We start from the raw sequence: 23,696 nt of genomic DNA on the forward strand, positions 1-23,696 counted from the left end.
CTCTGATCTGCGTTTCTGTTTTCCTTAATAACTTCATACCTCACTGCAGTCATTTTTATTTGTTAATATAGCTGCATACATATACACTCTGTGAGGCTTATATGCTCATTGGAAATGTATGTACAAAAATTACAGTATTGGGGGAAATAAAATTGAGCTTTTTTTTTCCTTCTTTTTTTTTTAAATCCAGAAAAGGTTTCCTTCATCTTGTCTGAATCAAACCGAGACAAAACAATCCGTACCTGCATCTCTCTTGTCACCGCTGCCATGTATAGGACTATTCGGTCAGGCGGTTAACTGAACGGGTTGGACTCAACAGGTCAGTCCTTTCTTTTTTTTTTTCTTTTTTTTTTTTAAAGATGTCTAAAAAGGTTTCACCTAAAACTCCAATTTTAAACATGACACATTCTGCATTTAGTCACTTGAAAGCTTTGACACTGATGGATGTTTGTTTTTTCTCAGGTGGAAACTGTTGCGCATGTGACATTACACATTGACAGTGTGGACCGCAGTGCTACACTGAACACGGCGCAGCGAGCAGGAACAGAGTTTCAACCACACCTTATTTAAAAAAAACCCCAAAACAAACCAAACTCTGATTTCAGTCATTTTGCCCTGTAGCTAAACATGATAACACAAATATAATGTGTATAGTGCGTGTTTTCCAGGGTCGTTTCTGGTTTTTTGGCAATGATATAAATATTGAAAGATAATTATTATTCATTACAATAAATATGTCAATAAATAAAATGACCTTTGAAGTTCTCCAAGTTACATGGAAGCATTATGGAAACTAAACTAGTAACACAAACAGCTTGTGAAATTCCTTCTACAATGTGTCATGTGAGTAGTAACACTGAACATTAAAAAAAAGAAACTGGATGACTGAAAAAAAATGTCTCCAATGTGAATCGATTGTAGAGAATCTATAACATTTCTGGATCACTATGCTGTATGAACATAATGATATCTTGAAAAAGATTCACCCCTAAACAAATTTAGATTATGAAATGTCATTAATAGAGGTAAAGTTTAGGATTAGTAAGGCTGCGTGTTAATCCCTGTCATAACAAATGGACAATATTTCGCTATCATTTGAAAAGAAAAGTGTTCGTGTTCTGTTATATATGGTTTCAGAGGAGTCTAAAATCTACAAAAACAACAAATATAGCATGACTGTAGTTTCAAATCCTACATGTGCCAGAGGTCAGTGCATCAGAGAGGCACAGTATAAGTGACATAGCTAATGCCACTCCTACAAACCAGTGTATATCCTTGTCTCAAGGTAGTATAAAATAGTCTGGGTTGACAACCAGATGAGTGACACACACCCAGAGACTTCTAAGCTTTCAGTATTTTGGCTGCATGTCGCTTCTCTAGAACCTAAAACATGCAAGCGTTTCTGCCTGCGGAAGTTGACACCTTCATGTTATTCTGCTTTTTAGATTCTCATGGTCATCTTTGGGTGGTAAAACTCTCAGATTGGACCACTTTTTTTTCTTCATTTTTCATTATTACACCTCAAGCATTTGGCATGTAGTCAACATCCTCAGAAGCGCTGATCAATACGGCTCGGCTTTCCCCTTTTTGTGTTTTTCTTTTTAAAACTACTGGCTTTTGAATATGCGGCTGGTCGGCCACAGAGAGGTAAGCCTGTTTGTGAGACACAACGTCCACCGACAGCGTCTGTGTGCTTTTAGTTTTTCAGGTTTTTAAGTACTTTGTGTTTTCTTCATTTTGCAGTCGTCCCCCTGCTACTTCAGCTTTCAGGGTGTGTCTGCGTGCTTGTAGTAGCCTCTCCGCAGGGCGGCAGAGGCGATGTTCTCGGCCGAGCGGCGCTGGTCCATACTAAGTAAAGCCTCCAACAGGTCGTTGATGTCAGCTTTTAGTCCCTGCCTCTGCATCCAGTTCTTCAGCAGTTCGTATACTTTGTCACCGGGGGGGCCGTTCTCCGCAATCCGAATGTGGTTGTCGTTGACCCCGATCATTCTGAAGAACTTGTTATGGATCCGTACGTCCAGGTACTCATCGAACAGGTCAAAGCTCTTCTTTAGGGATTTTTCTGACCCTTAAAAAACGGGGAAAAAAACACTAGAGTTAGACTTCGAGACACATAAAAAGTCATCTGGATGAATGTTTATCTTGTCTTATATCTTTTACAACAGACCTGATAATGGATTGTTTAACACTAATTTGCAATTAAGTGAACTGCTTAAATAAACTTAAACAAAAATATATATTTGGGGACACAGTATATGCGTTATTTCTATAAGACTATAGGAATAATCGATATGTTTCAGTTAATTTTCCTTCAGGGGATGCGTAAATGTAATAGGAAATCAAACAAATCCGTTAAGCTGTGTTCTCTTGAATTTAGCGTGAGAAAATAAAACACAGAAACAAAGACAGCATGTTCCAGCTGCCTGAAGGCTCAGATACGGCCTGACTGTCATGAGATTATTAATCTATCAAGCAGCTAATGTGAGATCTTGAGAAAATGCCATTTATTTGACTTCCCAGTGGACTGACATTAACTGCAATAAAGTGTGTGGTTTTCCGTGCACAGCTGCCTTTTAGGACAAATCAAGAGGGACAAAAATTGGCTTCATGAAATGAGTAAAAAAAGAAAAGAAAAAAGTTTCTCAGAGTGGAAATCTTCCCCTCCCTCTGCAGGAATCTCACCTTGTAGCGGCAGCATGCGATGCTGGAGAGGATCATCCTGTAACATAAGAGAAAATACAATATAAATGTAAAGGAAGGTGGCAAAGGGGATTAAAATGTAAAAATGAAACGCTAACGACGTGAATGTTTGATTTCTTTTCCCCCTCACCGTGGCTGCGGGTGGCAGTCTGAAGGCAGTGGGGCTCTGGTGTGGGGTGTTACCAGAGGAAGCCGCTGTGGGCAGGGCTGACAGGCTAGTTTGAGACGAGCTAGTGGTGTTGGGTAAACTGTCTCCTAGTCCTCGATCCTCATCCTCGAGGGGAGGGGAAGCCTTGGTCATCCCAGGCTGCGTCTCCTGCAGCAGAGGTCGCGACTCTGGACGGTTCTCCTCCCCCTCCAGGCCAGCGTTCTGATTGTTCTGTCTCTCCTCTGCTGTGGGCGCACTCTCGTCCTGAGCAGGAGAAAATGTGGAAGGGGGGGGGGGGGGGGGAACAATAAGATATTGTACCGCAGATAACCAACGAATAACCAATTATCACGCCTTTTAAAACATCAGATGAGTCGTACATAAAACAAAACAACGACTTACAATAGGAATCTTCACAATTTCGCTGGAGTCACAATGGCTCTTTGTACCTGTTTTAAAGCAGACAAACAGCATTAGGAGCACATCATTAATAAGAAAAACAACATTACTAAGCTGCAGTACACAGTGTGAACTCACATGGTATTTCACATGAGTGCTGCTTGATTACGAACCACCACACAGCCAGCCCGACAAGGATGCAGATGAAGGAGATCGCCAGGAAAATGCATATAGGAAGAGCTGCAAGAAACAGACATAAATCAGTTAAAGGTCACAGCAACCTCCGATGTTAAGCTTTGCATGAAACAGTGAAGTGAAGTTACCGATGTCTGCTGGAGAAGTCGGGGTCGGCGTAGGAAGGGCTGTCGAGGTTTCGGTGGGGAACGGAGCCCGTTTTCGACACACTGTGTTCGAAAAGGAGGTGCACTTCTTCACTTCCTCCTCGCCTGCTTTGCACCTTTCATTTTGTAGAAGAAACAATAGTAATCAGTGATATTATGCAAGTTATAAATGCTGTATATTTTACTGTTTTTAGGGAGGATGTTATGTATATCGCAGCTGAATCAGTGTGAAACCGAGTGGATCAATTCCATGGATCCTCGTATCCAAGGAATTATGTTCATTCGGGGCTCGCTAGAGCACACTAGAGCTGCAACTAATAATTTTTTATCAATTAATCAGATAAAAGTAATGTAATAATTGCAGCTATATGCCACACCTCACAATATATGTCCAGTTCCAAAGATCAGTATCAGTGCAGCTGGTAGTTTGCCTAATATGTATTTTTATAGAGAGAGGCAATTGTAGTTGCCTTACCTTAATCTTTGTTTATTTACCATAACCGCAATCATTCCCTAATGTTACTTCTTAATCTTTAAAAAAAAAAAAAAAAATGCTGGCACAGGACACACTAGCATGAACTGAAAACAAGTTGAGGGGAAGAAGTAAATTGCTCTTACTTGGCACAGCGTTTGCAGACTTCGCAGGCCTGATCTGGGACACAGAAGGTACCCTGTCTGCACTGGCACCTGGTGTCTGTGGTTCTGGTGCAGGATGCAGTTTCGATCTCATCTGTGGAAAGCAAAAACATACGAAAGATGAAAATTAGACATGTGTTTCGTCTTTTTCTCGAACATTGTGAAAAAGCATAACAGTAAGAACCAGGGACATATGGCTTAACAGGGAGTTACTGAATTAAATACCCAGAAATGTGTGAACAGCTTTAAAATTGAGCGTTGGAGTTTGCAAACTGTGATTTGACTTAGTTGCGCGGGTATGGAGTTAAAGTCTAGTAATAAACCTGCGACCGTCAGTATGTGTTAAATGAAACAAAAAATCGTCGACTTTCAGCTAATTTGTAGACTCTAAGTAATTATCCGGTATTTCTTTGTGATAAAGATAAGTAAGATAATTGGATTTCCAACTGTGCCTCCCTCTAAAATACATTTCTGCCTTATTTAAAAAAAAACAGGATAATGAGGGACAGAGAATCCAGCATGGTTCATTTATTAAATTCAGGCAGAAAAAAGACAGTAGCCCCTGCCTTTATTATATGATCAAAATTAATAACAAACCAGCAGTCCACCTCCACAGGACGACCTTTATAATGGTTGATGTTCGCCAATTAGGGAGCAATTGCAGTGTTCGGCTGGTAGGTAGCAGTAATGTGGTTGCAAAAGGCGAGCGCACTCTTTATATCACTTAATCTTCTTCCTCTCTGATTTTCCTCTTGATTTTTTTTAGACAATTTGGCTCATTTTGTAGCCAGTCATGAAGTTTTTCTCAGAGTTTTAAAGCACTCTGTCAAACTGTTTTTTACAGATGAGGACGAATGTTCACTGAACTTTTCCACTTGTTAGAGCTAAAACTTTGCCAAAGATACAAAGTCCACAATTAGTCACCAGTGATGACTCCTTTCATCTTTTGCTGTGCTGTTTATTCACCTGTCTGTCTGCTCTGTAGGTGGTTTGTTAACCCGCATCAGTGTTCACAACCAATGTCTGTGTCTGAGATATCACACTAACATGCCATTTAGAATGCTAAAACAGTGTGTATGAGACCAATTATAAGTGAATTGCACACTATTTACAGGGAGATATTATGTTTGAAAGCACTGGACTCTGGCTTAAATATCCCATAATGCAATGCAGCAGTGATGACAACAACGTAACAGACCATGCAACTAAGGCAGCTCTGGGGTAACATCAATACTTCTTCAATTTAAGTAAAGTTTCACTTTAAATTAGTTCAGACTTCATGATTAGCATGAGTAACCATGGTTATGTGTCTCCAACCAGCAAGGATACATACCACTGTTTATTTAAACAGAAGTAAGATTTTGGGTACCTGGCACATAGTTTGTGAGTTCTGGAACTGGTTAATTAGATTTAATTATTTATCTTTTGTTAAAGTTCAACGTGGGGTTTCTCCCTTTCATTGTGGCCACTTGAGCCGGGTCATAAAGCATCTGCTGACTCTTTGTCACCTTAACAAGGAAACTGCTGAAGGCATATAAGCAGTGCTCTGTGGATGAACTGAGAAAAAAGAAAGTTGTTTTATGAGATTGAATTGTTTTCTTATCTAAGATAATAGTGAACAGGTAACAACCTTTTGCATAAATATACTGCAAAAACATCCTGAGTAAAACATCAACTTTTCACCAAGGACACTTGTGTGCTTAAATGATACGTTCCCAGTTTTTTTAAGTTAACAACTACAAAAGCCAGGTGCTCAAATGAACATTGTTTACAGCATTTGCTTTTGGCACATATAAACAATTGTTAACCTCTACCTGAACAGACACTTGAGGGATTTTTTTTTAAACAAATCAACTAACAACCCCCAAGAGAGCGATGTGAGTAAATGTTTGTTTTTTCAGCATTTCCTCAGCTTGTGTCGGCCCTCGCTGTCCACACACGCACACGCACACGCACACACAAACCACTACTCACTTTGCCAGCTCTTAACTGCTACTTGGGCCAAGAGATTTAAACAATAGGTTTAATTGTTAGAATTTGTATTGATATGTAAGAATAAACATTTAATAACAATTTTTAAATACAAAGCTACTTTTAACTACTAAAGACAGGGCCTTAACACTCGGGGGACATTCCATTTATTGCACAGTTGTTAGAAGCAGAGCCCTGCAGCTCACTCACATCCCAGATCATTGCAGAAAGCAGATATTTCAGAGAATAACTAATAACTACTGGTTAACTATGAAAATAATAAAAAAAAAACATGCTCATAGTTTGAATTGTGCGAAATCTCTCACAATGATCCTATTGATTTTTAAAAAATGGTTCCGTGCTAGAAAAAAAAGAAAAGGCCTGAGAGAATAATTTGTGCCAAGAGGCAAATCACAATAGTAGTTAAACAGAGCTGATATTGTTGGGCTTTGGACACGCTGATGATATTCTTTAGTGACTTAATCTGCTCCATTTTGTCACATTTGTTTGTTATTTAGCTAATTCGATAAAGATAGAAATCCAATTATCTTTTTTTGTAAATTGTGTGTTAGTTTAATCACCAAGTGGGGCCATTTTACACACTGTTGAGCTTGACAACGCCACACTCTTGCTTCCTTCCTGCTGCACTGAAGAAAACACATCGATTTACAATGAAAATGCGTCATGTCGGATACAGTTTTTATTCAGAGCTGCTGTATTTTTGCGCCAAACTATCTCAGTGTAATGACATATCCCAGTTTTCACTTTTGTTACATAATTATGCTTAGCGCTGATTGGAATGTAACACATGCAGAGAAAAGCAGTGAAGCTTTAAATAGGATCTGAGTCGGGGAAAATCTTTATTCGAAGAAATACTCAGAAATGGCCGACCATCAGACTGTCTGAATATAAACATCTATTTGCTTCTTGTCTTATCTGGGTCATTTATGCAGTTAACCTACATTGAATCATATCTTAAATGAACACGAATGAAGACAATAACTGCTTTTAGAAGTGAAAATATCCCCCACAATAATCATCATAAGGTTAGGGTGATGTTAAAGAGACAATACACGAAAAAAGCCTGGACTTTCAGACTTTTCACAGTTTGACCTGAACCAAAATTACAGGTGTAAAACCTCCCTCAGACCAAACATTTACATTTTAGTACAACAAAAAAGAAGTGGTCTTAGTACGGATCAAACTGAACCACTTTTTGATGGTTCAGACTTTCTTTTCAATTACAGGAAGTTCCGGCAAGCTATCGTCGGATCCGGTAGAAGGAAAAATGAGCCGTGGCAGCACATGGTGAGAGGAGGAGACCGAGTTTTTTAATTTAAATATGGTCTGACAATGTTCTAAAAAGTCAACTGGAAATAATAACTTGGAGGGGGGAAAAATGACGACAGTTTCCAAGTATTTTTGGAGAGGATGACACAGAGAGGATATAAGAGGACGGAAAGCAATGCCACCTGAAGATGAAGTAATGCCATGATAATATATTTAAGTGCCAACGAAAGGAATCTGGACACAGTCCATGTAGGCAATGATGACAAGATGTAGATCAGGTCTACTTTCAATGATCGGCACCTCACTGCAACCGTCAATGTGCAGTATTTTTACTATTGTATACCGACAGGACTTAGATAGGTCATATAAAGTTCTTTAGTGCATTTGCATAATTGCAACATGGATCAAATGTATAAAATGTAACAAGAACATGAACCTTGGATCGAACTTCCAGGTGTGAAAAGGCTTTTAAACTTTCAAAAAAAGCAAAGCTCTGTCTGATTCATTAAAGATTCATCAAGTCAACAGTGGTATTTCCAAAAAGGACGTTTTTAAATGATGCATATATCAGAGCAGTTCATTTCAAGTTCAAGTAGTTCATTGCCAGGGGAAACTTTTAAATTAACTATAACATTTTAATTGACAGTTCCTTTTTTTTTTTTGCGTGTTCTAATTTATTAATACGTGCTTGTAAATAAGTTAAAAGTAGAGCAAAAACATACAAAGCTCTATCTCAAAAAACCACAGTGAAGGAGCACAAAAACACATCCCGTGTAACAGTAGTCTCTTTTCTGTAGCTCCAGCCTTTCACCGCACACAAAGACGCCCCAGTGTGGGAGACAATGCGACACGGCCACACCCAGTTCAGCCAGGTAAGACGGACACACAGGCAAACCTCCCGAGACGGGTAACATGTTCACATTGGAGCGTACGAAACAAAACGACAAAGACACGCCCTTCCACTCTGTGTAACATCATAAGATCTCATTTTCATGAGTGCATCTGAAAGGCGGGGGGACGGAGGACAAAAAGGTATCAACTTACCCAAGCAATACATCTTTGGCAAACTGGAATACAAAAGACTACCTTTATGCAATTTTTAAAAGGCAATGGATAGAATTAAAGGGCAATTCAGGCATCGATCCTTTTCTTTTCTTTCTTTTTTTTTTTTTAAAACAACCTGAGTGAAGCTATTGGTTCATCTTGATAAGGGGTGCTTACTGTAACACAGATTGAATGGGCAATGGTCTCATTATAATGGACAAGCCTTTCGTGTCACCTATATTTTGTCTTGCAGTTAGCTGGGTGAACAATATGTTTATTGATTGATTGATTACTTAATTATAATAAAATGTATCTAATAATTAATTGAAAATGATTTAATTCAACAATTTAGATAGTTGACTAATTGTCAAGTAATTTTTTACACGTTACTGGCAGATAATCATTCTTTTAAGCTTCTAAAATGTGAATTTTTTTGGCTTTCTGTCTTGTATGACAGTAAATTGAGTATCTTTGGGTTTTAGATATCTATCTTTATAGATTATCTTGAGATAAAACAAGACTTTATATTTATCTTGAGATAAAACAAGACTTCTGAAGATGTCATCTTGGGCTCTGGGAACTTGTTTTTATTATTATTTACTGACATTTTATAGGTCAAAATATCCATAGATTAATCAAATTAAAACATGATTAGTTGCATTGCTAATAATACGGTTAAATAGAGGGGGGAAAGTGTCTAATCACATGCACGTGATTGTTTGAATGCACTTCATTGTCATGCTGCACACTCAAATCTTAGAAATATATATTAAATTAAACTATAGGCCGAAACAACAATACACACACACACACACACAAAAAAAACCCAAACTCGACTGGTTGAAATTTCCTAAAAGAAAATTATTATTCCCATCAATTCAATCAACATTTTTACAGCCCTTTATGAAAAACACAAGATGTAGATAATCTCATTACCTGAGCGGCAGTGTGTACAAGGCAAACAGCGGTTCATCCCGTTGGAGTGCTCTGTGTACGTCTCGCCATGATCACAAGGAAGACAAGTCCCATGCTCTTGGTCTCTTTCACAGGCCTTCTGCACAAAAGTTCCTAAAAAATGAAACACGAAAGTAAACCAAATGACAAATATGCAAAAATCTGATCTAATGAGTTATATGTTGGGGGGAGGACACACAGCGAGTGACCTCAGTGTGATGAATGCCTCTGAACTGTGAAATAAGTCAGAGAGGGGAGGTTAAATCTGAAAGAACAGTTAGATCTTGAGTTTTTCTACACTTGTTGAGCATGAGGTCACAAGAAAAGATTCATGGTTGTTCATGAGGTGACACGTTTCAAGGAAGTTAAAGTCACATTTCATGGGTAGACCGGTCGTATTATCACGCTCATCATTTTCATACTCAGTTCACGCATGCTACGAATAAAAATGCTCGATTCTCATGTGTTTTCAGAAAACAAAAAAAACCTAAAAAAACTGCAGCAGAGGGCAAAGACATGGTTTGTTGAACTCACAGTATTGAGTAAGTAAATTATTGGCAGTTGCGGTCAGTTTCGGGTAAGACGGTTTTCAGAAGTTTGTTTTAGCTTGAGTCGACTGCGGGTAAAACTGATTTTTTAATATGAACCCACACATGGAGGCATGTGCCTGGATAAAGAAAAGCCCACAAACTGACAAAGAGAAGCAAAGAAAAATCTGTATTTGTGGCCACAGCGGCTTTTTAGATATGTGGTGACAACTGGCCAACTGGCAAGAATCAAAGAAAACAGAAGCACTAAAGTGGGAAAAACTTAAAACCTCTATATTTCTGCAACCATGTGTCAAAAAAGCACACAGGATGCTCTGTTTGATTAGTCGATATCGATTTAGTGTCTGTCTCCCGTGAATTATTTTGCACTTTGTTCAAACTTCCGATTTTCCATTGTTACTGTAAATGCAGCTTTTAGATATAAGACATCAAGATTATTGAGTCTCTCTCTGTTTAAGAGACACAAACAAGGTTTTAAATACCTTTGCTTTAAAATGCTTGTGTGCATATAATCCGCTAAAGGGAGCGTGCGTATTAGAAATAAAGCTTTTAGTTAATAAAGTTGGAAAATTCCTAGTGATTCATATAAACTGGAGCAACTGAAGTTTTTTCTTTCAAGAAAAAAAAATCTAATATAAACAAAAACAAAACCTGAGTTGATCAAATTAAAAAAGATTTCATAATTCAGGATGGAAAATTAAATAATTCAATCAGCCGAGCAGCAGCATGCAGTAATTGCATCTTGTCCAAATATGTTCTGAGTTTAAAAAAAAGAAAAAGAAAAAGAAAAAGAATTAACAGTCTTACCAAATTATTTAAATAATACATATAAAAAAAGGTTGGTATGTTTTTATTAGTCAGGTCTGAAAAAATAACTTCATATCCTCCACTTTTCACTTCACATTGTGCTTCGCTCTGATCTGCCGAGACCGAGCCGCTCGCCTTCTCCTGGCCGCCATACATTCTTTCCAGACCGAGCACAGCATATTTGCAAAAGTCATCTGGGATGCCGTTCACGTTATGGGTTTGACATTTGACTTCACTTTCTTCACACAGAATGCCCCTCTAAAATGTTCTAGTTATACAAATCGACCAACTTTTCAGGATACGGGAAATAGTCAAATTTGTTGACCAGGTGCAGTTTGGGGTTGAAAAGTTGCATGTTTTGGTTGGCTACTGTCATTCGTGGTTACGATTCTCCTTACCAGCCTGACAATTGAGGCAGCAGAGTCCCTGGTTTAGGTACTGTTCGTTCTCGATGCAGGTTCTGTGTCGCCTCAGGGTGTTGTTTCTGTATTCATCGCTGGACCACTGTGGTGCAGGAGGTTCTGCTGCATGACAAACCAGACTGAGGACAAGCGTCACCACCAACACCTGCATCATAGAAGGTCAAGGATCAAAAGAGAGAGAGAGAGAAGCATATAGGTAGAGAAAGAGGGAGAGAGGGGAGAAAAAAAAAGACAACAGCTTTGCATTATTTGCGTGTATCCACAGTATACAGACTCACCCACTCAAATTCATTAGATGAAGGACAGTAAAGAGGAGAGTCTATCTTCATAGGAAACCTTGTGTGAGCAATCTACGACTTAATTTGAACCATCTGATCTGAACATCTGCTGTGGGAAAGCAATTAAGGGAGCGTTCCAGCCGGTCAGAACTAGAGGCAAAACAACCTAGTGTGTGCGCAGGATGCAGAGCTATATGCTAACTGCATGCGGCGCAACAGGCGGCCAAACTTAATTAGTCCATGATCTGGTTTTCTAGTAAGGTTTAAAAAAGCAGGGAATCTGTTTCCTCTGCTGCGGGTAGAACAGAAAGGGTTTGATACGGTATCTTAGCCAAAACTAGCATAGAGCCCATATCAAATGTGATCCCAGCAATCCATTCATGTGGTAGATAATAACAGGCTTGTATAGGTGGGGTACTGAGAAGAATACAGCCGAACACTTTAGTGTGGCCCCCAGGCGCTGGTGTTTATTCACACGCTTTTCACCATGTCAATGTGAGAAGGCCCCATTCATTGGCAAACAACGCACTTTAGTGCCTCTACTTCAAATGACCCACATTCTTAAACCTCGGCTCTTTGAATGCGACGACATGCGACACCGCTACGAAGCGCCTCAAATGCAACGTGACACCCTTCGAGGTAAATGAGAGGCCTAGATTTTGCAGGTTTTGTCTCTCCTGTGCCCCCCCACCTCACCTCGCCTCTTGAGAGAAAGGAACAGGTAAGGGTGGGGGAGGGAGAAAGAGGAGGAGGATTGATTCAAAGTGAGAAACTGTAGACTGCAAGTTGAAGATGGGATGTTCTGCTGGGAATAGGTAGTCCAAAAAGACTGTGGGAGTATGAGAGGAATAAAGACTGCATGAAGATAGACAACGGTGGAGAAAGAGGGACAGGCTGGAGCTTAAACTGACTCTTGACGCTAGACTTGGCTCTCTGGAGAGCCGCCATGCCTTGTTGTTCGAAAGAACTTTCCCCTCTCTCTCTCTCTCTTCCCCTCTCTCACTCTCGCTCTCTCTGCCTTTTCCCTTCATCCTCTCCCTCTGCTCACGTCAGACTTTCCAAAGACGCTGAGAGGCAGACGTGGAGGGGCAGACGGCCGGCAGAGCAGTCACAATCACACCATTTAGATCTATCCAAACATTCTGGGGAGGGGGGGAGAGAAGCAGAAGAGAGAGAGAGAGAGAGGGAAACGGGAGGGAGATAAAATGAGAGGCGGGGGGGGGGGGGGTAACAGCTTGCATGACACAGGGTGAGTCTTAGTCTTGAATACACTATGTGTGTATGGCTGCAGGGTGGGGGATGTAGAGAGACATGGAATTAAGGAAAGAGTAAGAAGGCCGTGTGAAAAGCAAGAGAGAAAAATGTGTGCACAACAACACTGTGGAAATAAAAGATGGGGGGGAAAAAAAGACAACTGGGACACTGAGTTGCACTGAAGGTAACTCTACACTTGCGAATGTAAAAATTGCAATTCATAATAAAGAGGTATATTTATCCAGCAGTGAGCATCTAATAAATCACCAGTACAAAGCTAAAAGTCAGGTGTTTCTTTGACAGCAAAGATGCATAGGACAGCGTGGAGATGACATCATTTCCAGTGTGTGTTCATTTCAGAGCTTGTGATTCATAACACTCCCAGATGCAAACACCCTCAACAACACACCTGCTACACAGGAAATCCAATGGCATTTTATTATGAGGGAAAAAAACGAAATAAAACAGTAGAATTTGCTTCTTATAATAAAAACCACACTGGTGCATAATTGCTTCTCCATGTGCTAATGTGAAAATCAAAACAATCCCAGTCCAGTTTCATTTCATGATAAACACACTTCTGTAAATCTGAGGGAATCCCACTTTGGCTTTGTGGCCGGCTTGAAAACGATCAAGGCCATCAACATGTGTCAGCACTAATATCCCACGGCTGCTCAACTACGCAGGCATAAATGCAGTGTATACATAAACACTATGGGCAGCCACATTGTGGCTTAGTTTTACCTCTACAACCAAGTGAGGAGGAAGCCCGGAGTGACCGTAACCTCAGTGTAGAGAGCCCTCCAAACCCACAAACCCTGGAAAGTCTCCAAAACTCCGGCTGAAGTGGCTCCGTCCACTTCACAGTCCTCTCTATCCTGTGTACAATGAGTGGGCTTGGCTGCAGATTATTTGGCCAAACAGTGTCCTATTGTCATGCTTTCAGGCCTGTATGTATGATAGGTTAGTGCTACGCTTGTGTGGATGCAAGTTAAACTAATAAAAAACGTACAATAAAATACTGAGGGACCCTGTGTTTATCTGACAACAGTAGCTCGCCTACGCTTCCTCCAAAAGAGCCGGGGTTCTTCCAAATTGCCTTGGCACAAACTCTACACATGCCATGTACACTGAGAATGCATTTGTGACTAAATGACAGGACATCCTTTCAGTTGACCTGCGTTATCAATGGGCCATTTAGAGTGCGGTGATCACTCTGTATCCCCTGAGTGGAAATTACAGTGAGCGCCATTATCATAAAAAAAAAAGAAAAGAAAAGAAAGAAAGAGCAGAAACAGAACACGCGATGAACTTCTGCTCGCACACACACAAAACAAAACCGAGGGAGATTCTTCATTTCATATTGGACAGATGATTTCAATCATAGGGCGACTGATAAGGATGGACATGATGCACCTTATTATACTCCTGTATCCGGAGTAGGACCTGCCCTCTCGTCATGATTTTCTTATTAGCCAATCCTGTGGGACAGTAGTGAAAGTTGCAAATATTGTGCATGCATATCATCAATGTAACAACAGAGGAATAGAGTCCTATAGAAGTTTAGATTATAGTGGGCAAAAATATATCACTCTGCATAACATAAGTGCAGAGGATGGCAGGTTAGACCTTGTCCACTCGTAATACGCACAGAATTTTAATGCATTCACATATGACTTTTCTCAAATTACTCATGCGGTCTGTGGAGAACCAATTGGAAAGCCAACGTTGTCACTTTGCAGTTTATGAAATCAATTCAACCCAGTTTTTGAGTGTAACCTAAACTGCACAGTGATTTGTGGATCTGATAAAACGGCAGTAATCAGTTCATTGGATTATAGATGGTCAGCAGCAGAATAAGGAGGTCTGAGGCAACAACTAACTGCCGTCGAGCACTGGACATTGCAGCTTTATCTCCGTGTTACATTAAGGAATTTAGCCATTTTACCGTGATGATATTTAAGGATTCTAGCACATGACACAGTGGAGGATGGAACCAACATGTTTTGCCACAGCTGCCGATTTGCAACGCATCATAAAATGACTAAAATATGAAATGTTAATTTCAGTTCAAATGTCAATGACACGTGTCTGACTCAAACTTGGGTCTTTATCACACATTGTTGCCTGCCTCGACCACAAGAAAGACACACATGTCCCCCACCTCCGCACAAAGGCGGAGGTGAAAACGCCTGTGTTACAGCTGCTGCGGTTTAGAAGCACATCTGATGTCAGAGTTAAGGGGAACGTAGGAATCAAATTTCTCAGTAATCATCTGGTATCTTTGGTAATTAAAAAAAAAAAAAAACACACAATTTGTTGCAAAATGTGTCTGTTTGCTTGATTGAAATAACAAATAACACAATTAGATAACTGCTCAAATGTCCTGTCTAATTGTGACAAACTATCTTGTCCAAATGAACAAATAATACCAAATTAAAAGTGTTGCGTTAAAGTGAAATTTGATGAAACTAATCCGCTGTAACATCATTAGTTAATCAGTGAAAACTAGTGTTAAGGATGAGTGGCATTTCCTTTTGAACCTGACTCTCATTGACTAATATCACCTTCGCTACTCATTAAAGACGAGTCATCAAGTCCACTCTTAATTTTAAATTTATTGTGCTCTATCCTCCACAGTGGTTGTTGGATAATCTTTACTGAAACTCTTACTTTTTTACAATTTAAATTTGTCAACGCTGACCTTGACATGACAGTGAATGCTCCCTGAGCCGTGTTGTACAGATAAATCCTGGCATTCCCGTGAGACTTGTGGAGGAGGAGGAGGAGGAGGTGTGTAGGGGGGGGGGCAGCCATGCACGACTTTTCTTGAGTGATAAATTACGCTGACATTTTGTGTTAGATGATGAAGACAAGTACAAGCCAGCTTATGTCAAGAGAAAGACGTGCGACACTCGCTCGCTGCTGCTGCACTGTAAATAAATCAGTGTTCAACCAAGCACGGATACATTCATCATTATAAAAGCTGAACAATACCAACTGAAGAGGATGACTTCCATGTCAATTTGAAGCTGTTAGACAAGAGGGTGAAAACAGTGTGAAAACCATATTGTTGAGCAACAAAAACCACACACACGCACACGCACGCACAAATGTACAATAGAGCGCACAAGCGCACATGCGGTGTATGAGTGGGAGCGTGTGAAAAGCGTCTGCCCCCTCCTCTCAGGGAGCACAGGAAGCTCGAGACAATACAGAGGCTTCATGCAGGGTTCAGCTCCAAACTGTTCTCTCCACAGCAGCCTGCCTCCGAGCAAGCCCAGCACCCGATTAGACCCACAACATATCCGCTAGGCTGGATATTTATAACTCAGGGAAGCTGCAGCTCCACGACACAAATTCTTGAGTTTCCTCAGGAGGTATGCTTGACTGATTAGATGAGTGTGACACTGTGTCACAAGCAGGTTAGGTGACATTCACCGTCGTGCCAGAGGGTAAAGAAAAAAAGAAAGAAGAGAAGTAACAAAAACAATCTGTGACGATGACGGTTTCAATGAAGTTCCTGGCAGTCGCTCTTCCAACCGCGAGTTTGTGAAACGACATACCCTGACACTGATGTTGACCGCATAAAAATAAGGTTGCTTGTTTTGATGACACAAAGTGAAAGGGTTTCTAAAGATCGGAAAAAGGTCAGAGGTGCACGCAGGTGTGTGGCCTGACACACATTTTTTTTGTATTGTGACGTCAAGGTGGTCTCTGTTGTTACATAAAAAAAGGGCTTCTCTCACATGTACACAACACCCCTATGAGTCATATGGCATGTTATTGAGGGAGAGAGCGAGGACATTGAATTTGAACTTCAATCCACAAATTGAATTTAGACATTCATGTGCTGAAGGCCTATTAACTTAGCCTTTTCAAATTCTGATTAGGCCCTTCACTGAGGAGCGGCGACTCACAAGACAACTGTAGGAGGGTGAGAGTGAAAAGAGTAAGAAAGGATGACTAATAGATTAAAGTATGCGCAGGAATCCATCACCTCGCTCTCGAGACAATCGCGGTAGCTCCATTAAAGCTTGTCTTTGTGTGAAAGGAAAAGAGAGAGAGAGAGAGAGAAAAAAAGAAGAAGAAGGTCCTTGAAGCGCAGGCAGTTTATAGCTTTCTCTATAAACACATCACGGCAAAAATGTAGAATATGTGGCTGCTGCAGCAGGTCAACAAAGACTTAAGTGACCGTCAATAGTTGGAATTTATGTCAGATTTATGTCTTTGTAAACACAGAAGTCCATTCTCTGCACAAAGGTTTAGTTTGTTCGGAGGCTTTTCTTCTAATATCTGCATTCATCCAGGAGAGCAGGAAGTCAGATGTAGCGCTGATGTAAGCCTTAAGTCACCCTAGTTTCGTGTTTTCTGAATGAATGAGTCTAAAAAAGGTGCCGCCAAATATCTACTGTACCATGACTGCAGTGTCTTTTTTCCCCCTGAAGGGCTTCAACTAACACAAAGTGTCACTTTTGACTAATCAGCTGATTATTTTCTCGATTAATCCATTAATAGTTTGGACTTAAAGGTCTAAAATTTGTGAAAATGCTTTATTGTAACTATGTAAAAAAATGTTATTGAATAGTTTGTTTTGTTCAAGCAACAGTGCATAATCCAAAGATAGTTAGTTTAAAGCTTTGTCGAGGTAGCAAATCCTCACATTGGAACCAGAAAATTTGGCATTTTACTTGAAACTTTTTCAACTTATCAATAATGGACCGATTGCTTGAGGTCTACGTACTACCCCACCCAAATAACATTCTTAGATACTTGCAAACAGACAACAAAATAGCATTTTTATGTCCATAACACTGATTTTTACATACCAAAGAGTATAAGCGCACAAAATGATGGTCATCTTGTGCATTTATACTCTGGTAGAGGGTAGAGGGGCAGCGTCGTGGTTGTTGAGGTTGTTCACCAAAAGTCATAAATTAACTTTATCTAGTTTTAAGCCATATTTTTCACAAAGAAGCTGGTTGTTTTTAACTGTATCGTTTAACTGGATGAAGGATTTGAGTAATCAGATGTCTTGATGTTAAAATAACAGAGAAACAACCTGTACAAATGTTAGCTTCAGCTCGGCTCGTAATCCCTTCGGACGTCCAGCATCCGTCGAACAGTGTGGGAGACGCGCAGATTTATAACATGAACCCGCTTTATTAAGTTTTTATACCGGTTTTAATCAGTGGGTCCATTTGTTTTGGGCTGCGGGAGACCTCTGCGGATAATTTGGCTCGCGGTAAAAACCACCTGAACTCAATTCAATTCAATATTATTGCAGGCACATATGCAACGAAAGCAGTAGTGCAGCTTCACCAAAGGTGGCTGGAAGTTGAGGGGGGGGCACATAGGGACATACATAGCATAAAAATAGAGAAAGCATAAGGCTCTTTGAAGGGAGCGATGTTTAGCTTAGCATGTAGCCCGGCCTGCTTCCTGTCTTATGTTTACACTCCTGACGGGAACTGAGCCTCCGCTGCAGCACTGATGGGGAACTTATCCTTGATGTTGGTGAGGAATGTTTTATCCATTCTGAGGTTTAGAAGTTTCCAACAGCTGCAGGAGATATTAGCATTACGTCGGCTTGTAAATAAAATTAAAACTAACATAAAAATAATGAGCACAGTCTGTCTGAGAGGAACTGAATGGCAGTGACGGCTGTTTAACAGTGAAGACAACAACTCCCATGATCCCGTGCTACTTCACAACATCATCCAACTCTATCTTTTGTTATTCTTTTGATTGAGATAATATTATATAGTGTGTTTAAAACATTGTAAAACAGTTTAAAATAGAAAAGGTGTGTAAAAAAAAAAAGAAAAAGAAAAAAAGAAAGGGAGCTGAGAATAAAATTGCACCCTTTGGCAACCAGTGTCCATTCCTTGTGTAATGTCCTCAAACCTCATGTGATTGAACTCATCAGGTGACTTCTTCTTCTTTTTTTTTTTTTCTTTTTTTTTTTAAACACATGGCAGCTGTACACTCAAGCCTGAAAGATACATTAATGGGACTATTTTATTGACAAAATTTAACTTACTGCAGATAAATTCGCATTGATGTTTGTAGCAGCTAATAAATAAGTAAGTAATGGAAAGCCACAGATAGTATGTGTTTGAGAAAGGGCTGAAAAATATGGCCAAAACATTAAATTCTCATATTTTTTTTTAAAGCTTTTTAGCACATTTTCTACCTCATTTTTAGGACTTCATTCACAACATAGTTGAAAATTAATATTTAAAAATCTGCACTATCCCTACAGCGATGGACTGTCAGTGGCAGATGTCTAACTTAAGTACAAACATCCACTTTACTAACCAGTTTCAACACACAGAGCACACATGTCTGCACACTAATTTATCTCCTGCTGTTTGTGTTTCCTGACAAAACATTAGCCCAACATCTGCAGACAGCTGGCTAGCTAGCGTTAGCTACCAGGCACACAAATAAAAACAAACTGAGAGCTCTGATAAGCGCACAGCAACTCTTTTCCAGTCTTCTTCCTCTTAAATGCAACTTTTCAACTAACTGTGAGATAGCCAGAGCAGCTCGGAGGCAGGCGGAAACACATCAAGTCACGACAGTCCTATAAACTGATTAGTCACACTATATACACACCCACCAGAGTTTACACAACTGTTGTGATGCAAGATGGCTAATGTACAGTAGCCAACCATAATCTAGGACACTTTTTTTCCCTTTTACACATTACACTTTGTGCAAAACAGAATCTGAAGTGCTCATTGGGGACAGTCTATTTTAAAAATCTAAAATCAATTTAACACAATACCTATTACATCATTTGTTTTTGTCCCTTTCTTACCAGCAAGTTGTTGACAGTAAAAATGTGCTCATGTCCTGCTCAGTAAATATCTTGGTTAGAACTCTTCAATAAATAAATGTCAGAGATCCTTGTAAACAAAAGAGGCATGTTTATGTTCTGTGTTTCTCTTTAAAAATGAATACTGGCTGACAGTATACTGGCCCCCAATGTTTTCTACATTGGGGGGGCTTATAAAATCCTTATAAACCCCCCCAATGTAGAAAACAGGCTGCCTCTTGCATACACCTCAGAGTAGTTTTCAAATTCCTGAAGACACTGTGCATGATACAGAATTAATTACCGTTTACTGTTTTTTTCTCTCTTTTAAAAAAAAAATGGACTCTCCCTTTCTTTCTCAGTTGTGTTTATTGTTTAATGTCCAAGTTTGCTGTGCTTTCATTGGAGATTTGGACCAGATTTAATTCCTTGTAGTTGCTTAATCTGATTCTGATTTGTGTTTAAAAAACACATCAGAGTGAAGATGTGTGATCTAGTGATGTTTGACACACAGTACACTGACCCCACTTATCTCAGTGTTTGTAGCACTGACTTGCCTCTCTTGGTATGCATTACGTGGGTAGGAAGCACCTGAACAGGTGGCACTCCCTTAGTGAGTCAGCAGCCCTTTGATAACTGGGGAGTGATTCACCCTGACGATGGTAACAACAAATTCCTTTATAATCATCAATCAAACCGCCGATAAAACAAGAATAAATAAATATATCGGCTTTTTTGAAAGAATACCTGATTGGAAACTCTGACAGAGAATCATTAAAAAGTCACACAGCCACCTGGTATCTGACAGTGAGTCAATTGCACCATGTTGCATCATTCAGTGTCCATGTAGCTTCTCTAAGCCACAGGCATGGTTATAACTGTTCACATGGTCACCATGCAGAGCAGCAACAAGCACAAGTTACTGTACTGTATCAGGGACTGTAATGGCCAATTTGTTGACCACTGCTGAGTCCCCAGCGACACAGTTTGGCCCTCTCTTGTCCTAAATGTCAGTCCTGCCCTTGTCTGTGTTGTCCACAGAGACAGAGGGGGATATTTCCTGTGTGAACCAACACCCAGACACACAGTAAGCAATCGCAGATAACAATCTCGTGTACATTTGCATGGGCATGACAATTCTCAGAAGTAAATTGATGCCACTAATATCAGCACATCTGTGTACACTCGACAGGAAGTTTACTGGACGGCCAGGCACGTACACTCAGGCAATTTGAAGGGGTGTGGGGAAGAGGGGGTTGGGTGGGGGGGATTAGAGAGAGGGGAATGGGGGTGGGATGTGTGTGTGTGTGTATGTGGAGGGGTGGGTGGGTAGGAGGAGAGGGGGGGGGGGGTGAAGTTTCCTCATAGTCCCTTAGCAACAAGGCCTGCTGGCGAGGCCTCCAGAATGTACTGTGGTTTACAGAAGAGATAAACATTGACTTTGCCACCCGGAGAAGTAAATCTGATTTCAGTAATGGAACACTGCATGACTTAAGACACAGATCAGACAACGCACAAAACAAACACTGAAGCTCCAGGCACATCAGCAGATGTTACATTTACTTTAATGGCTACATTTATATGAGTGTAAGCAGAGCAGGAGGCGTCTGTGATGAAATGCCACCATATTGCAGTTTAACGACCAACACCATTAACCACAAAAGTCGCCAAAACTTAATTTGCTCTGTCATCTGGGGAACTCTGATTGATGTCTACTTCTTATCTCATGCCATAATGTAAACCAGTCAACTTGTGTTGGAAAATAAGTGAACACCCTCCTAGAGTGTCACATATAAAATGTGATCCGATATTTCCATCTCCATATTTGTCTTGTTGTCAACAAATCTCATGTGCAGAGCCAAACTAATAATGAATTCATCTACTTAAAAAGTATTTTGTGTGTGTATCCATAACCTGATCCTTATTCCTCTGTGGCGTGAACTTCGGTCGTTGTCCAAAAAACAGGGTCAATGAGTCACCCTGCTGCACTTGGTGACACGTTCACTGCCCCGAAGATAACGGTCACATTAGTTTGTTTGTGTTTACACTGCTTTTCCAGCTTGTTGTGCTACATACAGTATCACACATTCTTGATTTTGTACAGAAGTTCTTTCATAAATTTCTAATGTAGTATAAAGTTTATGATACGTAGCACAACGAGCTGGTAAAGCTCTGTAAATGGAGCCGCGTTCCCACACATGTGCAGTGGCGTCTGTCTTACACTGAACTGCTCTCCTGAGACTGAAAATGTGATCGCTGTTATTAGTCTGTGGAGCCATTTCTAAACAAACTATGGTAGCCCATTGCCTTCAGGCGAAGGAACATTTCACCCAGTGCAGCGGTGTGGCACATTGACTTGTTTTTAATAGTTTTTTGGGCAACAATGGAGGTCTACGGCACAGAGGAATAAGATATGTCAGGCTTTGGATACACACACAGAGTACTTGTAAGTAAAGATGAGACATGATACTTGTTGGCAATAAGAAGAATTTAGAAAATCGTCAGCCATATCCTTTAATAAATGGTCACATTTCACAGTGAGCATACAGTATTTATAGTGTCAGGCTTCGGTGGTGCACAGCTGGAAAAAACAACAGCCAAGGAATGAAAAGACGTCTCTGTGAAGGTCTGAGAGTGGAATAAACTTTGGTGGAAAAAACTGTTGAAGAGACTTTGCGGCTTTAATCGACTAACTGGCAAGGTGAATTCTTGGCTTTTTTTGGGGTCAAACTGATTACAGCCTTCAGGCATGTTACAAAACCCGTGCTTTCTCACACTCTTCACGCAAATGCATTTAAAAAGCTTGCTTGAGCACAGAGTTCATTTCACAAGCAAGGCCTGGGCAGCACTGTACTTATTAATAGTTCCTATAGAGCCAGCTACATCCGCTGTGACAGACCAGGAGCCATCATATGCTGAATGTCTGAACAATATGACCACATGATGTCCAACACAGATGGTGACTGTAATGTTGGGGAGGACGGGAGGAGAGGAGGGGAGGGGGGGTTGGGGAGAGGGGAGGAAAGCCAAATGAAACAGCACATGTACTGTACTGTAGCACAAGAAAAAAAAAGGGAGTACGTCTTTCCCAACAAAAGTAAACACTCAAATAGACAACAACAACAAACACAATGTTGCTTCCTGTGTTTGCACTGTCGTGGGACAATGAACGGGCTGTTTCATCTTCTCCCACTAAGTCCAGCAGGCCTGGCCGTGATTTAAGCTCCAATGTCCCGGTACAGCTTCCCCAAAACGTTTTAAAAAGTGTCTAGTCTAGGCTTTAACTTCATGAGACAGCCAATATTTTAATGCCATTAAACCCTTTTCCTGACTTCCGATAGAGACAATTGGACTCAGCCTGTTGGGCTACAATGTATCACTCAATCATTAAAATGTCCCGCCGCGGACAACTCCGAGATAAAGATAAGAAGTTATTTTTATACATGATTAACATTTTAATTAAGAGGATATAAGCGACTGTTAATTAAGTAGAGTGGTGTAAGAAAGTATGAAGAAGGTTTTTTTCCTCTTCCATATATATATTTATATGTTGTTTACTTACAGAAAGTTTCCTGACCACCGGATCGAAGTTCATCTTTGGGAACTTCGAGATGCAATCCCGGGTAACGTTACAAAACCACCGGTGTGAAACTATCTAAATAATTATAGAAAAAAACAACACAAAAAAAACACTTATGGCGAAAAAAGAAAATAGCCGCACGAGTCCAGCTTTAAAACTATCCGTCATCCGGTTTGCTTTCATGAGTTTAAGTCTTGTCACTGACTTTTTCAAAGAGAGGAGACACACGGTCTGAGCAACTGGGAGGAATTTTTCTTTTCTTTTTTTCTCTCTACCCCGAGAGCTTGCCTGACGTCAGAGTGCCAGCAGCCAATCACAGCGCTCCTCTTTGAATACAAATGAGGCAGCATGTGTGTGCAACTTCAGGCAAAAAAAGAGTTTTATTAGAAGTAAAATAGCATTAGAGGTGGAAGTTCAGTGTTGGGGAGTAAGTGTTTACATGTAACGGCGTTACATTATTTGATTATAAATTAAATGTAACCGTAAAAAAAGAAGTGCCAT

The 23,696-nt window shown here is 40.2% G+C and overlaps 1 protein-coding gene across 1 annotated transcript; it reads right to left on the reverse strand.

Annotated features, from left to right (window-relative positions):
• Positions 1-327: 327 nt before the first annotated feature.
• On the reverse strand, positions 328-23,381 carry tnfrsfa (tumor necrosis factor receptor superfamily, member a). The gene is made up of 10 exons (XM_062435130.1): positions 23,178-23,381; positions 11,237-11,405; positions 9,466-9,597; positions 4,207-4,318; positions 3,571-3,704; positions 3,386-3,487; positions 3,251-3,297; positions 2,831-3,112; positions 2,683-2,719; positions 328-2,068 (listed from the first exon to the last, which is right to left on the reverse strand). Exons 1-10 carry the CDS (start codon positions 23,208-23,210, stop codon positions 1,767-1,769), a joined length of 1,350 nt encoding a protein of 449 aa, XP_062291114.1. The 5' UTR covers positions 23,211-23,381; the 3' UTR covers positions 328-1,766.
• Between the last annotated feature and the right edge of the window lie 315 nt (positions 23,382-23,696).

Source organism: Scomber scombrus, chromosome 15, assembly GCF_963691925.1.
Source record: "Scomber scombrus chromosome 15, fScoSco1.1, whole genome shotgun sequence".
NCBI classification, from domain to species: Eukaryota; Metazoa; Chordata; class Actinopteri; order Scombriformes; family Scombridae; genus Scomber; species Scomber scombrus.